This window comes from Callorhinchus milii, unplaced genomic scaffold, assembly GCF_018977255.1.
Source record: "Callorhinchus milii isolate IMCB2004 unplaced genomic scaffold, IMCB_Cmil_1.0 Scaffold2, whole genome shotgun sequence".
NCBI classification, from domain to species: Eukaryota; Metazoa; Chordata; class Chondrichthyes; order Chimaeriformes; family Callorhinchidae; genus Callorhinchus; species Callorhinchus milii.
Genome location: NW_024704743.1, coordinates 106,183,783 through 106,208,692, shown reverse-complemented (window position 1 = coordinate 106,208,692; position 24,910 = coordinate 106,183,783). Strand labels below are relative to the sequence as shown.

Below are 24,910 nucleotides of genomic sequence, written 5' to 3'. Positions count from 1 at the left end.
ACTCACCAGGGAATAGAAAGCAGATTCCTTTTGACCGAAAATAAACAGTACTACAACGGCAAGAATATTTTTTGTACATCCAAAGATGAGATCATCATTTGCTGGGATTAAGACCACATCCCTGTCACTCTCACACTATTCTCTGCTGCAGAGCTGCACCTGTCTCACACTCTTCTACAATGCGTAGAAAGCTTTTAAAGCACTTTTGATTCCCTATGCCACTTCACTATCAATGTCAGTGCGGGACTTCGGTGACTTGTCTATAGTGATAAGAGGGCAGACTGGATTCACTTGAAGTAACGGTGTGGAAAACTCATCTTGTTTTGGGGCAAATGACAAGTGGCTCAGACCTCATCCTGAAGTAATAATGATTATAATAACTCTTGAATTTGATATGATGCCATATCATGATAAAGTTTCACAATTGAAGCGGACTTTAAGAATTTGTCAAAATTCTGTACCGTCTTAAATTAAGACAGTGGTCTCAAGCTTAAGACCATGAGACAAATAAAATTGCTCATTCACTCCATGACTGTTTGTGAGAACTGCTGTGCGCAAATTGACTGCCGAATTCACCCACAAAACATACAGTCACTCCACTTTACAATATATACCATGAAGTGCCCCTGACATGAAAGGCGCTATACCAAATGCAACAATTATTATTATTATAAACTGCAGGTCACATAAGGCTGTTGTTCTACAATGCTAAAATGAAGCACTCCATCTAGTGGCCCTTTCTACGAGCTCTCTATTAGATCAGTATCTGTTTCAGTACTGAACACAAGTCTTGGATTGAAACTTTGATGGGGGTGTCCAATAGTCTGTCATGAGAGCTGACAGGCATCACATTGCTGATTTTCTTATGCTCAAAAAAAGTTTTGTTCTGCCCCAGGTGTACAGCAACAACAATAACAAGACCCACAAGGCAAATTGGCAAAAAGATCAGCAAGAAGACCCAGTATGAAAATTAGACCCATTTAACTTGAACCATAATTCCCATATTCCTTGCAAAGCAACCAAAGTTGATCAGAAATCATTCCACTAAATCGGCTTCTGCACATTCAATCAGAATAGCCTGTTTGAGCTTTTGTGGCATCTGCAATTAACAAATACAATTTGTTAAAAAGGCAGAACAAAACAAGGGAACTGCTAAAACAGATACTGGCACCATATAATGACAGGTACCATTATAGACTCCGAAGTCCCTGACCAGGTCATCCCCAAGGCTGAGAATTTGGTTGTACTCGTTCCACACAAGTGCTCTCAAATTAAAAAAACAGTAGTTGCTATAATTAAGTGACGATATGAAAACAGGAAATTGTGTTTCTCTTTAATTTGTTCTTTGTGCTCAATGTGTAAACCTGGCTCTAAATTTCCCCTCTGCTCGGGTCCTAACTCAACTGTCCAGAGCCTTGGGACGTCCTCCCGACGTGAAAGGCGCTCTATAAATGGAATCTTGTTGTTGTTGTTGTTGTAAATTAACGGCTTTTTCTCAAAAGGACTAAATCTGAGCCATTTATATTAACTAAAACAAAATTCTCACAAATTAATTTTGTTGTAATAACTTTTCATAGAGAACACCAAAAATGCACTGTAAAAGTCCTTTTATCTAATCTGAAATTACATAGAATTATAGCACAGAAGAAGCCTATTTGACCCATTGTATCTATGTGGGTACTAGTTACCCCATTGGAGCGATTCACTCTAATCCTATTTTCCTGCTCTTCCTTGCACCAATTCAGATCATTTTCCCGCTATTAAATCCCTTTTAAATTCTGTGACAAACTCTGCTTCAACAACCAATTATTATATTTCGAATTCTAACCCTCATTGCAATAATGTCTTTCAATCTCCTGTTTTTGTATGGCAAAAATACACAATATACTTGTTACTAATTCATTGATCCACAGAAATAATCTCTATTTACCGAATCAAGACATTCATAATTTTGAAAAGATCTGTTCAACCTGTTTTCAACTTTGTCTTCTCCACAGTTTCCTTTACAATCTCTAGAAGAGAAATTATTAGAATGAGTTAAATGTTAAATACGATACATTGTGAACCTCAAAAGGGTTGGAGAGGGCAGTAACTGTGCTACATTGGTTCTTCCTATTAGCATACCTGTAAGGTAAGCACAACAAAGGAGTCAGCCCTCTATGTTTCCTGGAACAGCAAATGAAACACTGACATACAGTTCTGGGAAATGTACTCGTGGATTGTGCCAGGTAATTGTGTTAACTGTCTGAGATAAGCATAAATACATATCAACAAATAAATATATATATTTTGTAAAAAAAAATCTGTTCCACTGTCTAAGAGGGAGCGTCCCAAAAACTGTGTGCACATCCTGTGAGCTGTGAACCTGTCCGCACTCCCCACTAATGTTGGAGGGAATAGGTAGGGTGGTACAGGACCCCATTTGTAACTGAGCCCGGCTAAGGGTGGCAGAAACGTGAGGCAGGGAAGTCTTGGTCCCTCCACCAATGTGGAGTGTGCAGAAGCAACCTCCACACCCCCACCCCAGCCGCCACAAGGGGCCGGGTCTGTTGCATCCTGTAATCGGATAATAACATGCTGCGTTTTTTTTTGTAATGGGTTTGATACTGTCTGAGATAAGCGTAAATATATGTCAACAAATAAATATATATTTTGTAAAAAAGGAGGTTATTGTCTTGTATTACTCGTTTCTACCACAACCTACAATTATATAACCCCTTTCACATTAACAAATTCATCAAAGCACTTTACAGGATGAAATTGGTTAGAAATTAAGTGACTGCTGTGATGGAGAAACAGCTAATTCTCCCAACCACCCACATGCCACAAGCAACAATGGTACGAGTTGACAAAACTATTTGAATTTAGAGCAAATTTGGATGACAACAACAACAAAATTACATTTATAGAGCGCATTTCACGTCGGGAAGATGTCTCAAGGCATTGGACAGTCAGGGGTCAGGACCTGAGCATGGGGGAGCGGTGGGCTAAGGGATGAGGGAAGGCAGAGAGGTGGGAGGGGTGACCGAAGGCATGATCAAAGAGGAGGTTCTTGAGACTGGCCTTGAAGGAGGCAATGGAGGAAGCGAGGCAAAGGGACTGTGGGATGGAGTTCCAGAGTGTGAGGGCAAAGAGGCTGATAGCTCAGCCAACAATGGTAGGGCAGGTCGGGCGGGAGACATGGAGCAGGCCGGAGCTCGCTGAATGGAGGGAGCAGGCAGCTTGATAGGGAGGCAGCAGGTCAGAGAGATAGGAGAGGCAAGGCCATGGATGGCCTTGAAAGTGAGGATGAGGATCTTGAACTCAATCCTCTGAGGGATGGGGAGTCAGTGGAGTCGGGCGAGGGTGGGAGTGATGGGGTCACGGAGCCTGGTGCGCGAGAGTAGACGAGCTGCAGAGTTTTGGATGATCTGCAGCTTGTGAAGGGAAGAGTTGGGAAGGTCGATGAGGAGGGAGTTTCCGTAATTGAGCCTTGATGTGATGAATGCGTGGCCAGCAGCCTGAGAGGTGAGGCAGTGGCGGAGTCTGGAAATGTTGCGGAGGTTGTGGTAGGCAATGCCGGTCATGGCACGGATGTGGGGGAGAAAGGACAGTTCAGGGTCAAACAAGACATGACGGTTCCTGACCATCTTGTGAGGTTGAGTGTGCAGCCGTGGATGGTGATACTGCCAGCTCCTGAGGTGCAGAGGTGCTGGCACGAGGCAATTTAGGAGGGCCTTGGTCTTGCTGACGTTCAGCTGGAGAAAGTTGTCCCTCGTCCAGGACTTGATGTCGGACAGGCAGTCGGTCAGGACGCCAGTAGTCCTGGAGTTCAGGATGGAGGCAGAAAGATAGAGTTGGATGTCATCCGCATACATGTGGAAATTTACTCCATGTCTGTGGATGATGTCACCAAGATTTCACATCTTCTAGACATCTCAAAGCACTTCACAAAATATGCTGTAAAATGAATTGACCGCATATTTGTGGGAAAGAGTGAAGCTGGGAGGCAGCTTCTCTCTCAAGGACCTTGGACAGAAAAGTGAGATTGTAGTTGGGCCGGTATCTGGATAGCTGTGTTGAGTCAAGGGAAGGTTTCTTCAAGGTGGGGGTTGATAGTGGCTCTTTTGAGGGAGGTAGGAACAGTGCCAGATAACAGAGAGCTTGATGATGTCGGCGAGTAGTGGGGCAAGAAGGTGGAGCTCAGCTTTAAGGAGAGGGGTGGGGATGGGGTCCAGGGAGCAGGTGGTGGGCTTCATGGAGGACACGGTGATGATGATAGAGGAGGAAGTGACAGGTTCAAAGGTGTGGAAGAAGGGATGGGTAGTGGTTGGAGTGTGGGGGGGTGGGATAGGGAGGGGGTGGAAGTTGGGAGGGCAGTGGCAGCTGAGCGGATTTCCTCGATTTTGGACTCGAGCAAGTCCAGCATTTCTTCACAGTGGGAGTCGGAGGAAAGAATCTGCGAGGCGGGGAGGGCAGAGTTGCTGGTTAGTGGTGGAGAACAGGAGCCTGGGGTTGCCCTTCGCTTCCAGGATTAACCTGGAGTAGAAGGATGATTTGGCTGAGGCGAGAGCAGAGTGCTAGGTTTTGATGTGGTCCAGTCAGATGTGTTGGTGGACTGTTAGGCTGGATTTGAGTCAAGTGGGTTCGGCAGACCGCACCTGGCCCTTGAGCAAGCAGAGGTGGCCGGTGAACCAGGGTGAGGATCGGGAATAGGAGGCAGTTTGGGAGGTGAGGAGGGCAAGGGCGTTGAGTGTGGTGGAGACAGTGCTGTGGAGGAGAGTAAACGCAGAGGATGGGTTGGTCCGGGAGGTGGGCCAGAGTGGGAAGTGTTCAGAGGACTCCAGGGCAGCGGAGAGGGATTGCGGGGAGATCTTCTTCCACGGGGGGTAAAAGATGATCGTAGGTTTGGAGGCAACAACAACAACAACAAGATTCCATTTATAAAAGCGCCTTTCACGTCAGGAGGACGTCCCAAGGCGCTGCACAGTTGGGTCATGACCCGAGCAGGGGGGAAATGGTCAGGGTGAGGGGAGGGAAGGGAGGGAGCAAGGAGGGGGGAAATGGTCAGGGTGAGGGGAGGGAAGGAGCAAGGAGGGGGGAAATGGTCAGGGTGAGGGGAGGGAAGGGAGGGAGCGAGGAGGGGGAAGAGAGTCGAGAGGGGAGCTGAAGGCTCGGTCAAAGAGAAAGGTTTTGAGACCGGCCTTGAAGGAGGAGAGGGAGGAGGCAAGGCGAAGGCACTGGGGGATGGAGTTCCAGAGCCTGGGGGCTGAGAGGCTGAAGGCCCGACCACCGATGGTAGGGCGGTTGGGGCGGGGGACGTGGAGCAGACCGGAGCCAGAGGAACGGAGGGTACGGGCAGGTAGGTAGGGGGAGGCAGGGGGATGTGTGGGATGAGAGGGGGTAGTGGATTGGTTGGCAGGGAGGGTGGGAATGCGGATGAGGGAGGTTAGCCACCGAGGTCTGGGTCCGGGGTGGCTTACGGTGGTAGTGGAGAATGGGGCAGTCAGTGTGGCTGCTGCTGGACAGCCAACACTGAGTACCAAGATGAGCCCGGCGGAGGATTCCCAGGCTGGAGCAGAGGGAAGCAGTGGTGGGGGGTCAAGCAGATACAAAGCGGAGAGGGCGTAGAGAGAGCAGGACAGAGCGGGAGAGTTGCAGGGAGGGCTGCATTTTGAGGGACTGCCAGCTCGGGTCAGGGGCGGCAGCCAATATGCACACCCTGAGACGAGAGGCGGCAGATTAGCGGGACATTGTCAGCCTGCAGGAGGCTGTGGGGGCTAGAGGTGCCGCAGAGGGGGGTGGACGCTCATTGTTGTTAGCAATGAGCAGCCTGCAGGGGAAGGACAGGGAGACAAAGGATGGGAGGGAGACACTGGTAAAAACTACTATACCTGCTACCAGGGATTCAAACCTGGCGGGCAGAAATGACGTCACGCAGAATGGCGGGAAAATCTGGATGAGGAGGGAACATAAGCCGGGATAACCTATTGATAGAGCCCTTTAATATCCCTATGTCAATTAATGTTGTATAACATCATTCTTGAGCAGAAAGTGTGCAGCATTGAGTAAAACACAAGCTTCAAGTTATTGAAAGTAATAAAGATTACTGAATGTGTTTCACCTATAAAACACACAGTCACTACACTTTTTTAGTAAATTCTGTGAAGTACTTTGAGATGTCCTCCCAAAGTGAAAGGTGCTATATCAAATGTACACATGATGAAAGTCTCCTGGTGATAGCCTGAAGGCATACTGTTTGGGTAGGATTGTTGCCAATTCTTCCGGCATATTCCTGATCTCTAGAGCCGCAATAAAGTGCTTCCCCACAGGGAAGGAAAATTGCTGGGCGAGTCTCCTCAGCTACTAATGTATCTCTTAGCAACCACTTTACAAAGCTACAATGTCAGAGGTCACAGATCACACTGACTGCTCAACCTCTCCGTTTGTAGCACTGATTTATGATATTGAGGAGAAGGGGAAGAGACAGAAATTAAAAATGGTCAGCGTCAAATGGTCACACACCAAAATCACACACAAAAGCAAGTAAATTGTAAATTACTTGGTTCTTTATGAATCCTAAGAAGGAAATTATGAGACAAAAACTGCTAATGCAAATTTTATTGGGTGCAAATCTAAAGCTGCAACAACCCACAATCCAATAGAGTTCACTATGAAACACTATAACAACAACTTGCATTTGGATAATGCCCTTCATGCCTGGTTGTCAGTCAAAGAACAAGAAATTTAGATGAAACAAAGAAACACAGAATTTTTTAGCACAGAAAGGTGGCCATTTGGCCGATTGTGCTAGTTGCCTTTTCCCCATACCCCTGCAGTTTACTTTGTTTTAGATATCAATTTACATCTATTTGGTTCCTTTTTGAAATCTAATTTGATTTTGCCTCAACCATTGCTCTGGGCAGAGTACATCATAACACCTTGAGGTGTGTGGGGGAATACCCAGGGCTATTTGCACTGTACTCCCAGAGTTGGGGGCTGGGGGTGGGGAAGGGAAGCATGGTCTCCTTGGAGCTGAACTGGCTGGCAAATAGAATTCCAGATTGGAATTGAGTCAATCCTCTGTGGTGATCTTGGCTTTCCTTCCAACGTGAAAGGAGCTATATGAATGTAAATTTGTTTTGTGGTCCGGTTCCTGAGCCAGGTGGGTGTATTCGCAGTACTCCAAGGCAATGCAAATGTCAGTCCAACTAGCCTGGGTCAGATTAGTAGGACTTGCAGGGGGCATGGATTTAACCACTTAGCCCCTGTTAATCCTGCACGCTAAAGCTCTAACGGGTTGGTCCAAGCTGGACAAACAGCGAGAAGCTTGCTAGAGAGCACATTCAGTTTTCAGTGGCAAGCTCTGCGATTTTAGCTTGGAGTCCTGTAGCTCAGTGATTAGAGCACTCGCCTCGCAAGTGAGAGACCTGGGTTTGATTCCCAGCAGGGCGAAACCTTGGGCAAGCTTCCTTACTCCACATGCCTGAAAATAATCCCTCAAGAAAAGAAAAACAATAATAAATTGTTCACTTCAATCCACAGCTGTTTGTGGGACACTGCTGGGCGCAATTGGCTTCCGCGATTCGCCCACAAATATACAATCAATTCACTTTACAGTATATTCTGTGAAACGCTTTGAGACATCTAGAAGACGTGAAAAGCGCTATATCAAATGCAAGGATTATTTTTTTAGCTGTGCCCAAATACACACTTCGGGGTCCTTATGCCTTGGCTCTCGCTAAGCTGCACCTAATACTCTCTAGAATTAGATATGCAGGTTGAGTCCCACCAGGGAGAGAGTGCTCAGTCCATTCCAGTCATGGGAGTTTGCGTGTGTTGGGGGGTAAGCATGGATAAGACACACGTCTGACCCAAAATATCTTTATTAGCAAGTTATAAAAATGTACAAAATTTGATCAAAATTAATTTTTTTCTCTAACTGCATAATATTTGGAAAATAGTAGGTTTTAATCATTCAATTAATAAGTTATGTTTTGGCGCAGCTCAGTTTTGTTTGTTTGATCTTTAACAAAAACAGCAATGATAGTCAATTCTAAATTCTATTCTAAACAGTGTGTTATATATTTAGTCTCATAACCCTGCCTCTAGTAAGTCAAGTGATTCTTTTGATTCACTTGCCTGAAGACATCTTGTGTTTCAATGAAAAGCAAGGCAATGTTTTTTTTAAAAAAATACAATCATTCCCACATATGCTGGCCCAAATATATCAGCCAAATTATCTAAGTGCCCACATTATTAACTGCCTGCATTATCAACAGGGAAAGGGAAGTCATTTTACCTAATTTTGGGGACTGGTGATCTTAACAAACAACATTAGCTGAGAAACTGTAATTCTATTAATCTACATCACACCCTCAAAGGTTTTGAACTCGGAATCTTGCCCTAGAGGAATCTCAGAGCTAAAAGTGCTCCAGCTAGAGTATCTGTCACAGCAGACATTAATCACATTGATAAACAATGACAGTGACACATGGGTGCAGAGTTAAGAGTCAAAAATTAAAAGTTTTACTTTCATCTGTTCTTGTAGAGTCTTTATTTTTAAATCAGATATACCTGTACATGGATGGTTCACTCATAGTTCACTCATTCTTTCACACGATGGTTTGAAAGTCATACATGGAGCTGAATGACTGGCACAATGGTATTTAATTAGAGAACAATTGACAAGCCCTTCCACATAGGAATCCTATCATTCATAGCAACTGGGAGCTGTGGTTATAGGGAGATAAGAATAGGAGGAGTCATTTCAGCCAATTCATTAGATTATGGCACATCTTTCAATCCTAAATCCCTGCCTTTTCTGCATATTTCTTAATACATTTATAACTCAAGTATCCATCGATCTCTCTTTTAAACATCCCTATCTGTTCTGCATCTATAGCCTCTGGAAAAATGCATTATTTCTATGAAGAATTTTTTTCTGATCTCACATCTAACCGTTTTAGCTCTAATTTTAGGACTATAATCATGGAGCCCTTTCGCCTGTCAATTCCCTCAAGCACTCATCAGATCACCCCTTAATCAGCTCTCAGGTACATAACACAAGTTTACCCAACCTCTCATCACAGTTACACTCCAAATCCCGCTTATTAATCTGGTGAATCTTCCTGCTTTGATTTCTCAAATGTACTTCTCGCTGGTCTTCCCAGCTCCAATTATCCACAAGATTCAGCTGATCCAAACCTCCACTGCTCGTATCCTCACCAGCACCAAACTCTGCGCATCCTCACCCCAATTTTCGTACGTATCAGGAGAACATCCCAAGGTAAGGCGCTGGACAGTCAAGGGTTTGCACCTAAAATGGGGTTGGAATCAAAAGGGGTGGAAGGCGGGGGGAGGTCAGAAATGGTATTAGCAGGAAATTGAATCTTACACAATCTCCAAAATCAATATTGGGTCTAATAAGATTTGTGTGGAGTTCCTGCAATTTACTATTTGAGCACAGTTCCCATAAATTAGTGTAATCTATTTTGGTCATTATATAATAATAGTAATAATCCTTGCATTTGATATAGCGCCTTATCACGTCTTCGAGCTGTTTCAAAGCACTTCACAGAATATATTGTAAAGTGAATTGACTGTATATTTTGTGGGTGAAACGTGGCAGCCAATTGCACACAGAAGTGTCCCACAAACAGTCATGGATTGAGTTACCAAATTATTATTGAAAAATGTTTTTTTGAGGGATTATCATCCCCGGAAAAGCAATCCGCTAATCGACTAACAATCGGGTTCCTACTTACTGCTAGGTAAACAGAGGCGTGTGGAGTAAGGAAACTTGCCCAACATTTCACCCTGCCGGGAACAGAACCCAAGTCTCTCGCTTGCAAGGTAAGTGCTCTAACCACTGAGCTACAGGACTCCACTATGTGAACCAGTGCTACCAACAGTCACAAAACAGAACAAGTAGTACTATACATTGTGCACCTCAAAAGGTTTGGGGAGGGCAGTAAATTTACTACATTGGTCCTTCCTATTAGCATACCTGCAATGTAAGCACAACAAAGGAAAGGAGTCAGTCCTCTGAGTTTCCTGTATCAGCAAAAGAAACACTGTTATATTGTACTGGGAAATGTACTCGTGGATTGTGCCAGGTAATTGTGTTAATTTTCTGAGATAAGCATAAATACCTATCAACAAATAAATATACATATTTTGTAAAAAAAAATCTGTCCTAAGAGAGAGCGTCCCAAAAAATGTGTGCACATCCTGTGAGCTGTGAACCTGTCCGCACTCCCCACAAAGGTTGGAGGGAATAGGTAGGGTGGTACAGGACCCCATTTGTAACTGCGTCTTGCAAAGGTTAATAGAACCCCAAGGCGGGGAAGCCTTGGTTGCTCCACCAATGTGGAGTGCGCAGAAGCAAACCCCCCCTCACCCCCTCCACAAGGGGCTGGGGCTGTTACATCCGGTAACGGGTTAATAACATGTTGCATCTTTTTTTCTGTACTGGGCTTGAGACGGTCTGAGATAATTGTAAATATATATCAACAATATAGATTTTGTAAAAAAAAGTAATGGTGTTGTATCACTGGTTTCTACCACAATCTATGGTCATATAACCCCTTTGACATAAATAAACTCATCAAAGTGCTTTACAGGATGAAACTGGTTAGAAGTGACTTTTGTGATGGAGAAACAGCTAATTCTCCCCAACATTCTGCAAGCAACAATGGTATAAATGACAAACTTATCTGAATTGTGAGCAAATTTGGATGAGGAGGGAACATAAGCCAGGATAACCTACTGACACTGAGCCATTTATATCCCTATGTCAAGTAATGTTGTCTATTTTGTGGGAGAAACACAGCAGACAATTGCACACAGCAGTGTCCCACAAACAGGCGTGGATTGAGTGATCAATTCTTTTTTTTGGAAGGAATTATTATCCTCAGAAAAGCAATCCACTAATCGATTAACAACCAGGTTTCTACTTACTGTTAGGTAAACAGAGGCGTACGGAATAAGGAAACTTGCCCAACGTTTCGCCCTGCTGGGAATTGAACCCAAGTCTTCTTGCTGGCAAGGCGAGCGGTCTATATACAAAGCTATAGGAAAAGAGAAGAGAGTTACTCTCTCCCAAGATGAAGTCTTATAGCGTATTGGGCAAAGTCTCACAAGCGAAAGGACCTGGGGTGGATTCCCGGCAGGACAAAACCTTAGCAAGTTTCCTTACTCCACACGCCTGTTACATAGCAGTAAGTAGGAACCTGTTAGTCGACTGGCGGATCGTTTTCTGGGGTTAAAAATCCCTTTAAAAAAATTAAATAAATAATAATAATTTGGTCTCTCAATCCATGAATGTGCCGTGTTTCGCTAAAAATAGAGTCGATTCACTTTACAGCATATTCTGTGAAGCGCTTTGAGACGTCTCAATGATGTGATATATCAAATAATAATAATTTTTGTATTTGATACAGAGCCTTATCACATCGTTGAGACGTCTCAAAGCAAGGATTATTATTGGATTACTGAAAGGGTCCCCACTTGGTTTTCTTGTTAAAGAAACATTGCCTACAAAGAGTCATTCCACCTTACATAAAATCTTGTGAAGCACTATGAGTCATTTTAACGATGCGATAAGGTGCTTTTAAATATCTTTTTAAATACAGGGCTGAACTGTTCTTAAAGGATATGTATATTCTCCAGAATGACCACATAATACATCGATACTATATCTATACGCTTCACTCTCTCCAGCCCCACGTGTAACATTGTGTAAATTAACTTAAAGAAATGCAAACAGTGAGCAATGGTACTGTAGTTATTCATCCTGCCATAACAAAGGTCTACACTTTTCTTTCTTTGAGACATCTTGAATTATTATTACAGTCAATGGTTATTACAATCAAGTTTGTCTTTCAACTCATGGCTGTTTGTGAGTCATTGCTGTGTAGAAATTGGCTGCTATGCTTGCTTACAAAATAAACAATCACTAGACTCCACATTAAATCCTGTGAAGCACTTTGTGACTGACATGATAAAGTGCTATGTCAAATACAAGAATTATTATTATATTATACAAAATAGAAATGTACAGTCGGCATTTTAATAAAACACTAAATGTGTTGAGGAGTTCATTCAGCACATTTGATGTATGGGAAATTAGATAATTGCACATTTCATATCTTAAATGTTGCAATTACTTCCAATTTCATTGCTGCAATAGCATCATGCACACTAAACATGACAGCTGTCCTAAGAAAGTGTAAACCATGATAATAATCCTTGCATTTGACATAACACCTTATCACGTCAGTAAGATGTTTTAAAGTGCTTAACAGAATGTACTGTAAAGCGGTGTGTCTATGCATATTTTGGGGGGATGAAATTGGTAACAATAAGTACACAACTTTCTCCCTTTTACTTGAGAGGGGATTATGATCTTTCAATAGAAAACATTTCAATTTAATTTTAAAATAAACATTTTAATCAGTTTAATGTTCCAAAGGGAAAGGATTATTGCACCAATTTGTTAATAAAGCTTTCTTTGTTATCATCCACAAGAGACTCCACGAGCCAATCATCCAGCAGATTAAATACAAGATCTTTGTCCTCATTTTGAAATACCTCCATGGCGTCGTCCCACCCTACCTCTGTGACCCTGCAGTCCCGACTGCTCTTTCTGTTCAAACTCCGGGCTGCTACATGTCCTCCACCTGACCAGTCCCACCGTTGGTGAGCAAACATTCAGCCATTCTGCACTGCTCTCTGGAACTCCATCCTGGAGTCTATCCGCCTTGGTCCCTCCCTAACCACTTTCAAATGTATCTTATCGACCACGCCTGTGGTCAACCCCCCCACCCATACATACACACACACACACACGCACACAGTTCGGGCTCCCAGTCAGCTCTGTGAAGCACTTTGAGACATCTTCCCGATGTAAAAGACACTATATAAATGTTAATTATTGCTGCTTGTTACATAATTGCTCAAGGTAATAAAGGCGATTCACTTTAAAAAAAATCACTGCACATTATATACAGTCAGTCCAGCTTTGAGCTTACAATTGTGCTGTAAAAAGGCAACATTACTCATTCAAAGAGCAATCCCGTTTGCTTTCTGAAAAATACAATCCAAATCAATTCAATAACTAGCAGGTTTTCAAACCTAATCTCCCAAAATCCGTCAGTTTTTTAGTTTTATTCGTCTCCTTGAACAAGCATTGTGTCACCAAAAGCCATTCATCTACCACACATTGAGGACAGATTAAATATATTCAAATATAAACCAATCCCATACTTATTCTGTCCCATCTTGCTTTGAAAATGTAATTTCCAAATCTAATTTACACAATTAGTTGCACTTTACTCTGTTGTAATTATAAATTTAAAGTTTTACTCCGTGATCAGTAAGGTCTTATTTAATTAATTGTCTGTTGAGGAGTTTAATTTACAATACTTTGCAACAAAAAAATCATTTTTTCTTGACATACTTATTAACCTACTACATACTATATTATACTATCTCACCCCTTTTATTATAAGATGTTCAATTCATTATTTACAAGCCAGATTACTCTCTTGAATACCCAACAATAGCCAACACAGAACATTTATATAATTCTCATGATGCATTTAACCATCTTATACCTATAAACACCAGATGTCATTTCTCAAACTATACAGAACCAAGTCCTTATGGATATTTTGGGATTTCTTATCTCCTCTTAAAAATACATTCAGCACCAGTTTTCCAATAAACATTTTTCTTATTTACAAAATAAAGAATTCCTGTTGCCGCAAGAACTAACTTTGCAAGCATTTCAAAGATAATCTTTCCAAGTTTTTTTAAAAAAAAACTTTCCTTAGTTCCTATTAACTTGTAGTATATAAAAAGGAATCTGTAGCAAAGCCAAGGTCAATAATTTGTTTCTGCCAATTTACAATAGACCTCACAGATTTTCAGTGCAGTTTAATTACAGCTTGTGGTATAAATCAAGTGTTTTTCTGCACCTTTAATAGACACTGTATAGCTCGCCCAATCTTTCTCCCTCCCTTCCAAGAAGATTATTGCTGCCTTTCTGTAGAAAATGAAAGACTACCTTTGTCGTTATGCCATGGTTGAATGATGCAGCAGTGACCAGAGTAAGGCTGTCTGGAATCAGGAGAAAGAACATTCCTACTTCACGCCTGACTTGCCTGTCCCTGACAAGCGGCATTGATATAAAGTATGTCCCGCATGCCACAATACTCTATTTTATTAACCACACCTAAGAACATAGCAGATAAGCATTTTAAACAAGTATGATTTGCTGGAGTTTATTTACTGGATTTATGGACATTTAATCAGGTAAAAAAAAGCTTATTTTAAAAGAGTTTATTTTCGACCGTGCTTTTGGTCACCTCCCTCCACCCTCACCCCCAGTTTGGGCTCCCAGTCAGTTGTGAAGCACTTTGAGATGTCCTCCCTACTTGAAAAGTGCTACATAAATACAAAATTTTTTTTTTCAAATCATATAGGTAGATCAACAGAAACAGGCTTTGAAGAGAAGCGAGTTAAACAGGGTTAAAGATGATAATTGTTTTGGTCAGCTGGGCGTCTGACACATACAGAAACCAATGACTATGCTTAACAGTGTCCAAACCAAACAGAGATCCACATTAGTATGCCATCCCCTGATGGAAATGTCCTAGTGTTTGGAATAGAAAATACCCTCTCCCGAGAGGAATTCACCCTGCTTTCTAGAGGGTAACCCGAGAGCCATTACATGGGATCGCAGAATGTGTGCTGGGTACTTTAGAGTTTAACCAGCTAAAAACACCTGGATTGCCATTGACAGTATTGTCTGGCAAGCTTATCACTTCTTGTACAGGTAGGACCAACCGATCTTACACACAATACACACAAGTGCTGCCCCCAGCAAACCTCAAGAAAAAAAATAGGATTGAGTGTCCATAACAATAACAAACAAACCATAAGAAAGGTCAAGGCAATAGAATAAGAGAATGTTGGGTTAGAGCTTGAAACAATCTCAGGACAGACTCCAAAATATTTGTCTTTACCCAGAAATTATTTAATGACTGAAACATGTTGCCAGAATGGCTTGTTGAGGCCAGGTTACTGAACTCATTTAAAAGTCAGCTTGATGCTGTGATGGTAAGCGAGTATTCTGGAAGGTTGAGATCAAATAGACCAAAGGGCCCACTTCATCCAAACCAATTTTGTTATGTAATTGTACTAATTGAGGAAAATTCCCCTTCAAAACATATACACCACATCTAGGTTGAACACTTAAAACATCATGCTGTTTAGAAATAACAAGCAACTTCAGTGGGAAAAATGAACACGAAAAATAGTCAAAATACTGCAACACTTCTTATAAAAAGTGTGGTCACATTTAACCTTTGCTTAATTACACTGTTTCTATGTAAAATAGATGATCTCAAATAGGCAATTCACTTTATAGCCATAGCTTGATCCACTGAAGTAAAGCTGCAGGTCCATTAATTTTCAGTGCAAAATTAATCTTGCTGCATAAAACCAATTGCTGCCAGATCCCACGTTGCAAACAAGGTCATATGTGAAATTTATGCAATTTTAGCAGAATGAGTATATGAAAGCCAAAGATGGGCAGCATCACTCAATTAATGCCAAATTCATACAAAATCACTGTACCATGACTCAGGCCAAATGCTTTATCCTAGTACTATTACCTCCAAAATAATGAATGTCATTTGAAAATTTATTTTGCATTTTTCAATTGTCCAATATGGTATTGATATAAAAGTAATGCAAATCACAGGGGGTACTAACCATGTTTCTGTGTTATAACAGACTAGAAATTGGCAATTTCATTGTGCAATGCAATTATAACTTAATCATTAGATGCCCTACTGCTAGCATATCATTAATGTGGCTGAGTCTTGATAATTTGTGGTCTGAATAAAATTTCATATTTCTGTAAACTCCACGTTAAAATAAACAATAAGTAAATCTTAGGATTGCAGCCTTTTTTATTCAGCAATTCAATATTGACAGACACATTCATAACATATATTCTATGAGGATGTGGTTACACATCTAAAATATCTTGTTATCTCCCAGTACAACTTGCCTGCAGACTGATTATATTCACAGTTAATGCTTGATACACTGAGAAAAGCTTTAGATTTGGAACTGGAATTCAATTTGGTAGATGGGAATGGAAAGGTATTTCTTGCATTATAATTGTTTGTGTGTATGCCTACCTTCTATAGACTAATCTGTAACTTTGTTTAGTGGCAAATGAATGTTTCCAATCCTTTACAATGCAGAAAACTCCAGATTTTCACTTTTAGATTAACAATTAGATTCTGTATACATTTGATATGCAAGTATTAACTAAATTCCATTTAAGGAACTATACACAGGATACACACCCACAAAATACAGTCACACCACTTTACGTATATCCTGTGAAATGATTCGAGACATCTTGAAAATGTGATGAGGAATTATATCAAATTCAAGGATTATTATTGTTATAAAATTAATTTAATCATCTTTTACAAACCTGTATCCTATGCATGTGAACTAAATATTTGATCGAAGTGAGGCGGAAATCATTATTGCCAAATACGCTCAGTAGAACACATTCCACATTTTAGAAATTTGACACATACCCTTTATAATGACTGAAAGACTGAAGTTTGAAAGTAATGTGATTATAGTTTACAGCAATTGACATAGTTGAGTAGTAATATACTCAACTATAACTACCCTTATAGTTGAGTAATGGCATGCTATGCAATGTAATGCTGAACAGATGTTAAATTATTTCATATTTTTTGATTAGTCAATAATGTTGCAGGAGTACAGACCAATATTCCTTTGTAGTTGATACTTACATCATGCACCATAATTCTAACTTAATGGTCTGCGATGTTTCAAATACAACCTGAACGATAACTATAGAGAAACTGGAATACTGAGCTGAGCAGCTGTACATTAGCAATGTTCTTTCACTTGTGACAAAGATATTCATAAATCCTTCATGCCACAAAACAGTAAGGAAGAATAGATCTTTCAAATCTATGAAAGAATACTGCACCAAAAGTGACACATTTTCTGTTTGACTTCAGAACTTTTTCTTTTAAGTGTTTTTTTCTCTCCCTTGTTCCGAAATCCTAAGTGACGATTTTTGTCATTTGAACTTAGATCCCTCTTCATTTACATTTTCACTCTGCAGTGTGTAAACTTAAGATTTTAATCTTACATGACATGAATGTGAAGGTACATCAAAGTTCATAGCACTTACCAATCAGACATTCAGTGGAAAAAACAAGTTGATAACAGATGTATGGCAAAAATACTGGACTTATAATCGTACTCTCGCCTTGCAAATGTTTTCCACTTCTATATATAACAAAATCCACATTTTTCATCGTTCAACTCAGTTTCACTAAAGTTGAAATTTTATATAACATTCTATATAACATTGTATTGCATGATTTACCATTCTCATAACTATTACATGTAACTATAATTGTGTATGTGCAAATGTAGGATATTCAGTATTATACACACCATTCACTCTTCACCAGCACAAGTTACACAGAAGCCTCAGCATCCACTCTACGGCGCTATTATTTCAGCACACGCTTTTCTTTCAAAAGAACGAATGCTTAGGTTACCGATTCAGCGGAAAAGGATAATTTACGCTCCGCGATAAGCGCGATAAGCCTTGAAGGCCGACTTCGGCGGTTTGGGGTTTCGTGTTTTAAAAAAAAAATAGAAAAAGAAATGCGAATGCCACTCGCCGAATAGCAGCGGCCTCAACAACAACAACAACAACAACAACAAAAAAAGACGCGAGATTGCATTGTAAGAAAAATTGCCTCATTTGACAAAAGGTTTCAGTGCCGAAGCTATTCATTTGAGCACCGTGGACAGCTCCGGCTGATGCGCAGTGACTCCGGCTGTCAACACTGCAGTGAAAGCACTCGCTGTCAGAAGAAACATTGCACTGGTGGTCGCACCGCGTTTTTAAGCAATAATATCACATCAAAACCACTTATAACCAGCAGCGGGATTATCAATCACTTCTCTCTCCAGCCCACCCCCCCCCCCCCAACTCTCTCTCTGTGTGTGTGTGTGTGTGTGTGTGTGAAACACACGGCGAAAGACTGGGACAGAAGGTAACTTCCAGCTGTGACACACACGAAAGTGCACCCCAGTTTGCGACTCGGGACTCTTTGCGGGGTGGGGGGAGGGGGGGTTTGCGTTTGCGTTGTGCAAAGGCACCTTCGTGCCGCAAAACACCCTCGCAAAAAGAAGAAAAAAAAACACGACCGCTTTTTGTCTGCGAAATGCTCCGAAACGTCCGTCCCCCCCCCCCCGCCCCCCCCCACCGCCCCCCCGACGCAAAGGCGGTGGAGCAACGAGGTTGGATTGCTTCTGGGGGAGTTGTTCTCGTCCCTATCGTGTCCGCCTCACTCCAAAGATGCCCCACACTTCAGGTGTGTGCAAAGGAAAAAAAAAAATCCACCCAGTGGTCCCTTTTGCTCAATATGCACGGTATTCCCAGCAGCTCCAATTTTGCTGGAATTCCGACCCTTTGCATTGGCGCAGTGGCTGCATTTACAAAGTGAGTGGTTTGTTTGAACGTGCGCTGCTCGAAACCATATTCACAAATACCTTATTTTTTGGGGTGGTGTGGGGGGGTGTGGTGGTGGGGGGGGGTGTGTGTGTGTATGTGTGCATCCGTGTGTGAAACGATTTGCATTTTCTCTCTCTCTCTCTCGGTGTAGCTGGACCTGGACGGTGCGCAAAAAAAAAAGCAGGGTCGCGATTTCCCGAAAGGATACCACTCCCCCCCCCCACACACCGAAAAAAGAAAGAAAGACGTTTTGCCCAATGTAGATTTGCTGTATTGCATCGAGGCTACGAGTTGCAATGTGGAATTTTTTTTTTTGGGGGGGGTGGGGGGGGGGGGTGGGGTGGGGGGTGCGATGCTGGTGATCGTTGAAACCTCCTGAGATGTATCTGGTTTTGCTGAACGAGTTACGTGACTGGTCGCAAGGCTGTCAAACGCTGGAGTTGCGATTCAATTGCAGAATCCGCACATTTGAAGAGTGGCTCCCCATGTCTTGCATTCGAACACTTCCGGTTTCACACACACACACACACACACACACAAAAAGATACTACGGCAATGTCTAACCATTACATAATCACACCTACAAAGCGGGGCTACAAACACCAGCGGATCAGATAGACTGCCACACAGATGTACAGCGATCACAGACCATTCAAAACGGCCTCTTCTTTGTTTACACGCACACACACACCACTCACACACACACACACCACTCACACACACACACACCACTCACACACACACACACCACTCACACACACACACACCACTCACACACACACACCACTCACACACACACCACTCACACACACACACCACTCACATACACACACACACACCACTCACACACACACCACTCACACACACACACACCACTCACACACACACACACCACTCACACACACACACACCACTCACACACACACCAATACACTCACCAACACTCACACACACCAAGACACTCACTCCCACTAAGACACTCACGCACCAACACACTCACACCCACCAAGAAACTCACCAACACACTCACACACCAACACACTCACACACACCAAGACACTCACCAACACACTCACACCCACCAAGACACTCACACACCAACACACTCACACACACCAAGACACTCACCAACACACTCACACCCACCAAGACACTCACACACCAACACACTCACACACACCAAGACACTCACCAACACACTCACACCACCAAGGCACTCACACACCAACACACTCACACCCACCAAGGCACTCACACACCAACACACTCACACCCACCAAGACACTCACCAACACACTCACACCCACCAAGACACTCACACACCAACACACTCACACCCACCAAGACACTCACACACCAACACACTCACACACACCAAGACACTCACCAACACACTCACACCCACCAAGACACTCACACACCAACACACTCACACACACCAAGACACTCACCAACACACTCACACCCACCAAGGCACTCACACACCAACACACTCACACCCACCAAGGCACTCACACACCAACACACTCACACCCACCAAGACACTCACCAACACACTCACACCCACCAAGACACTCACCAACACACTCACACCCACCAAGACACTCACACACCAACACACTCACACCCACCAAGACACTCACACACCAACACACTCACACCCACCAAGACACTCACACACCAACACACTCACACACCAAGACACTCACCAACGCACTCACACCCACCAAGACACTCACACACCAACACACTCACACACACCAACACACTCACCAACACACTCACACACACACACACACCAACACACTCACACACCAACACACTCACACACACCAACACACTCACACACCAAGACACTCACACACCAAGACACTCACACACCAAGACACTCACACACCAAGACACTCACACACCAAGACACTCACACACCAAGACACTCACACACCAGCACACTCTCACACCAACACACACACCCTAGCACACATACCACACACACACACACACACACACCAAGACACTCACCAACACACTCACACACTAACACACTCAACTCGCACTCACACCAACACACGCACACTCACCCCAGCACACACTGCGGACTTTTTTTTAAAAAAGAATAAAACTTCAAATGCTTTCTTTTTTAAAAAAAAGAGAAAAAAAAAACATGATTTTGTTTTCCTCTGCCATAAATTGAACATACCTATATTTTGCAAAGGTATTGATCTGGTTTCCTCCTTCCTCCCATCCCCACTTCCCCCAACCCACACCCCCCAATCTAACCCTCCAGATTTGACCAAAGAAAACCCATGTGAGCGTGTAAAAAGGTGGGGAAGGGTGTCCGCGGTTTGCGTTGCACTATCCACACAGCAAAGGACTGAGAGGAGGGAGAATCCAATCGCTTACTTTAGCAAATAATCTCTTGTGTTTTTTTTTCATAAATATTTTTTTCTTGGGGGAAAGAGAATTCTGTCTCTCGTTCTCCCCGTCTTTATTTCTCTCTGTCTTCCTCACTCTCTCTCTCTGTGTCTTTTTCTCTCTCTGTCTTCCTCACTCTCTCTCTCTCTCTCTCTGTGTCTTTTTCTCTCTCTGTCTTCCTCACTCTCACTGTGTCTTTTTCTCTCTGTGTCTTCCTCACTCTCTCTCTCTGTCTTTTTCTGTCTTCCTCACTCTCTCTCTCTCTGTCTTTTTCTCTCTCTGTCTTCCTCACTCTCTCTCTCTCTGTCTTTTTCTCTCTCTGTCTTCCTCACTCTCTCTCTCTGTCTTTTTCTCTCTGTCTTCCTCACTCTCACTCTCTCTGTGTCTTTTTCTCTCTGTGTCTTCCTCACTCTCTCTGTCTTTTTCTGTCTTCCTCACTCTCTCTCTGTGTCTTTTTCTCTCTCTGTCTTCCTCACTCTCTCTCTCTCTCTGTCTTTTTCTCTCTCTGTCTTCCTCACTCTCACTCTCTCTGTGTCTTTTTCTCTCTCTGTCTTCCTCACTCTCTCTCTCTCTGTCTGTCTTTTTCTGTCTTCCTCACTCTCTCTCTGTGTCTTTTTCTCTCTCTGTCTTCCTCACTCTCTCTCTCTCACTGTCTTTTTCTCTCTCTGTCTTCCCCACTCTCACTCTCTCTGTGTCTTTTTCTCTCTCTGTCTTCCTCACTCTCTCTCTGTCTGTCTTTTTCTGTCTTCCTCACTCTCTCTCTGTGTCTTTTTCTCTCTCTGTCTTCCTCACTCTCTCTCTCTCTGTCTTTTTCTCTCTCTGTCTTCCTCACTCTCTCTCTCTCTCTCCGTCTTTCTCCCTCTCTCTCAGTCTCCCTCCCTCTCCCTCTCCCTGTGCCACTCTGGTGTGCGGTGTGTGCGTGCGGATGGCGAGTCTGACAGCCACCGCCGCCCACAGTGATATCCGAGGTGTGAGTTACCTCCAGAGCTGTCCGAGTTGGAGGAGGTGAACGAGCGACTGCAGGAGGCAGAGGCAGAAGGAGCAGGAAGACCTCTTGCCGGCGGTGCCGGGGGCTCGGTTGGCCGATGGCTGCTGTTGCTGCTGCTGCTGCTGCTGCTGCCGCTGCGGGGACCGGGCACGGTGACAGTCCTCGCCCGCTGCCTTGCCGTCCACATGGCTGGCAGCGGAGGCGCCGGTCGCCGAGCTGCCGCCGTGGAAGTCGTGCACGAACCACCTGAAGCTGAAGACCTGGACGGCCACAGAGCCGAGCGCCGCGAAGAGCAGCGTGAGGGCGAACCACCAGTACCGCGAGCGCAGGTAGTAATCCACCGCCAGCCACAGGTCAGTGCCCACATCGCAGGCGTACACGGCCAGGGCGGCCAGCACCCACACCCCGTCCCACAGCGTGTACCTCTCCTCCCGGGCCGGACCCGGCCCGCGGGCCCGGCCCCGGCACCGGCACAGCCCGGCACAGCAGCGCGGCTCCAGCCTCAGCTCCTCGGCACCGGCACCGGCCCCGGGCTCCGGCGGCGGCTCGGCCCCCGCCCCCGCCCCGGCCTCGCCTTGTTCCCGGTCCCGCTCCCGGTCCCGCTCCCGGTCCCGGTCCTGCCCGGGGTTGGGGTAGTCGGAGTTCTGCAGTGGAGTGAAAGCCACGTCGCTCTTCTTCTTCTTCTTCATCTTCAACACTCCGTCTGACTTGGCAGCCATCAGATCCTCCTCCTCTACTCTACTCTTTCTCCTTCTTTCCCTCTCTCTCTCTCTCTCTCTTCTTTCTTTCTCTCTTTCCCCTCCTCTCTCTCTCTCTCTCTCTCCTCCTTCCTCCTCTCTCTCTCGCTCTGTGCCTTCAGCAGCTCCCAAATGAACAGGGCGACCTCCACTTCCGGCGTGTGGGGCTGGTTACAATCTCCTAAACTTCCGCCGCCTCCTCAGCTGATGGAGAGCCACTGGCCAAGTCCACCCCTCCCTCTCCCTCCTCCCTCCCTCCCTCCCTTCCTCTATCTCCTCCCTCCCCTCTCCTCCCTTCCTCTATCTCCTCCCTCCCTTCCTCTATCTCCTCCCTCCCTCCCCTCCTCTATCTCCTCCCTCCCTTCCTCTATCTCCTCCCTCCCTCCCCTCCTCTATATCCTCCCTCCCTTCCTCTATCTCCTCCCTCCCTTCCTCTATCGCCTCCCTCCGTCCCTTCCTCTATCTCCTCCCTCCCTTCCTCTATCTCCTCCCTCCCCTCCTCTATCTCCTCCCTCCCTTCCTCTATCTCCTTCTCCCCTCCCTTCCTCTATCTCCTCCCTCCCCTCCTCTATCTCCTCCCTCCCTCCGTCCCTTCCTCTATCTCCTCCCTCCCTTCCTCTATCTCCTGACTCCCTCCCTTCCTCTATCTCCTCCCTCCCCTCCTCTATCTCCTCCCTCCCTCCCCTCCTCTATCTCCTCCCTCCCTTCCTCTATCTCCTCCCTCCCCTCCTCTATCTCCTCCCTCCCTCCCTTCCTCTATCTCCTCCCTCCCCTCCTCTATCTCCTCCCTCCCTCCCTTCCTCTATCTCCTCCCTCCCCTCCACCTCCTTTTTTTTCCCTGCTCTGTGGCTTCCCGGCTGGACAAGGTGGGTGAGGTTCCCATCCTTCCCCTTTACCAACCCATCTTCCCAAAGAAAACCCAACCCGGCGATCCCCAGGTGCCAAAGGGAGATAGAGAGCAAATACTCTCCTCTCCCCCTCTCTCCCCATTTCCTTTATGTATGTGTCCAGTTTCCCCCCCACCCCATCCCACCAAACCCCCCCCACCCCCTCCACACACCCCCTCCACACCCCCCCATCAAAAAAAGGTTTCAGCACTTTGATTCCAGTTTCTAATGAAGGGCATTTTTTTATTGCAAAAGCTCTGCTGATGTATTCTGTGTATTACCGCATGTATGTATTCTTAAAGCATTCTTGCACTGTAAATAATAAAACATGACATTTGTTCAGTATTAGGGTTGGCAGTAGCCGATTTCTAAATTGTTTTTTTAAAAAAAAGACAATATTAATGGCTGTTTGTTGGTCACTCCCCTGTGCAAATTGGCTGCCGAGTTCACCGACAAAATATACGGTTGTTCCATTTTTCAGTAAATCCTGTGAAGTGCTTTGAGACATTTTCCCGACGTAAAAGCTATGATATCAAATGCTAGGAGTGTTATTAAAATATAAGAGGGAAAAAAGAGAAAACCAGAACTTTCTGGTGTCCCACCAGAATGTGTGCACTCACTGTGCACTTGATCACAGATGACAGTCAAAATACACAGTCACTGCACTTTACAACAAAATCCTGTTTGAGACAACATCCCAATATGAAAAACACTATATCAATTGTTGTTATCCCTTTGCTTGTGCTTGGCTTTCAAATGCATTCAAAACACTTTTTAATCATTGCACCCCTTGTATCTTCTTCCCAATTAGGTGATACATATCAACATTGAACGTTCCTACATTGTAATGTGCAGTATTCCGATGTTCTTTCCAGAGTTGATCAGAGAAATAGTGAAGTCCTACAGCTCAATGGTTGGAGCACTAGCCTCACAAGCAAATGACCTGGGTTGATTCCTGGCAGGGCAAACCTTGGGCAAGTTTCCCTACTCCACACGCCTGATAATAATCCCTCAAGAAAAGAAACAATAATAAATTGTTCACTCCAATCCATGACTGTTTGTGGGACACTGCTGTGCTCAATTGGCTGCCGGGTTTCACCCACAAATATACAGTCAATTTACAGTATATTCATTGAAGTACTTTGAGACGTCTGTAAGATGTGAAAAGCGCTATATCAAATGCAAAGTTTATTAGATATATATCATATATACATGAAATTACACAGAACATTAAAACAGCAACAACAACTTGCATTTACATAGTGCCACTCACGCAGGGTAGCGTCTGAGAATGCTT

General features: G+C 44.1%; 1 protein-coding gene across 1 annotated transcript in view; it reads right to left on the bottom strand.

Moving 5' to 3' along the window:
• xkr4 (XK related 4) overlaps positions 1-22,760 on the bottom strand; it is a 102,106-nt gene extending 79,346 nt beyond the window's left edge. The window contains 1 exon segment of the mRNA XM_007891037.2: positions 21,981-22,760. Coding sequence (XP_007889228.2) covers positions 21,981-22,708 — 728 coding nt within the window. The 5' untranslated portion in view covers positions 22,709-22,760.
• Between the last annotated feature and the right edge of the window lie 2,150 nt (positions 22,761-24,910).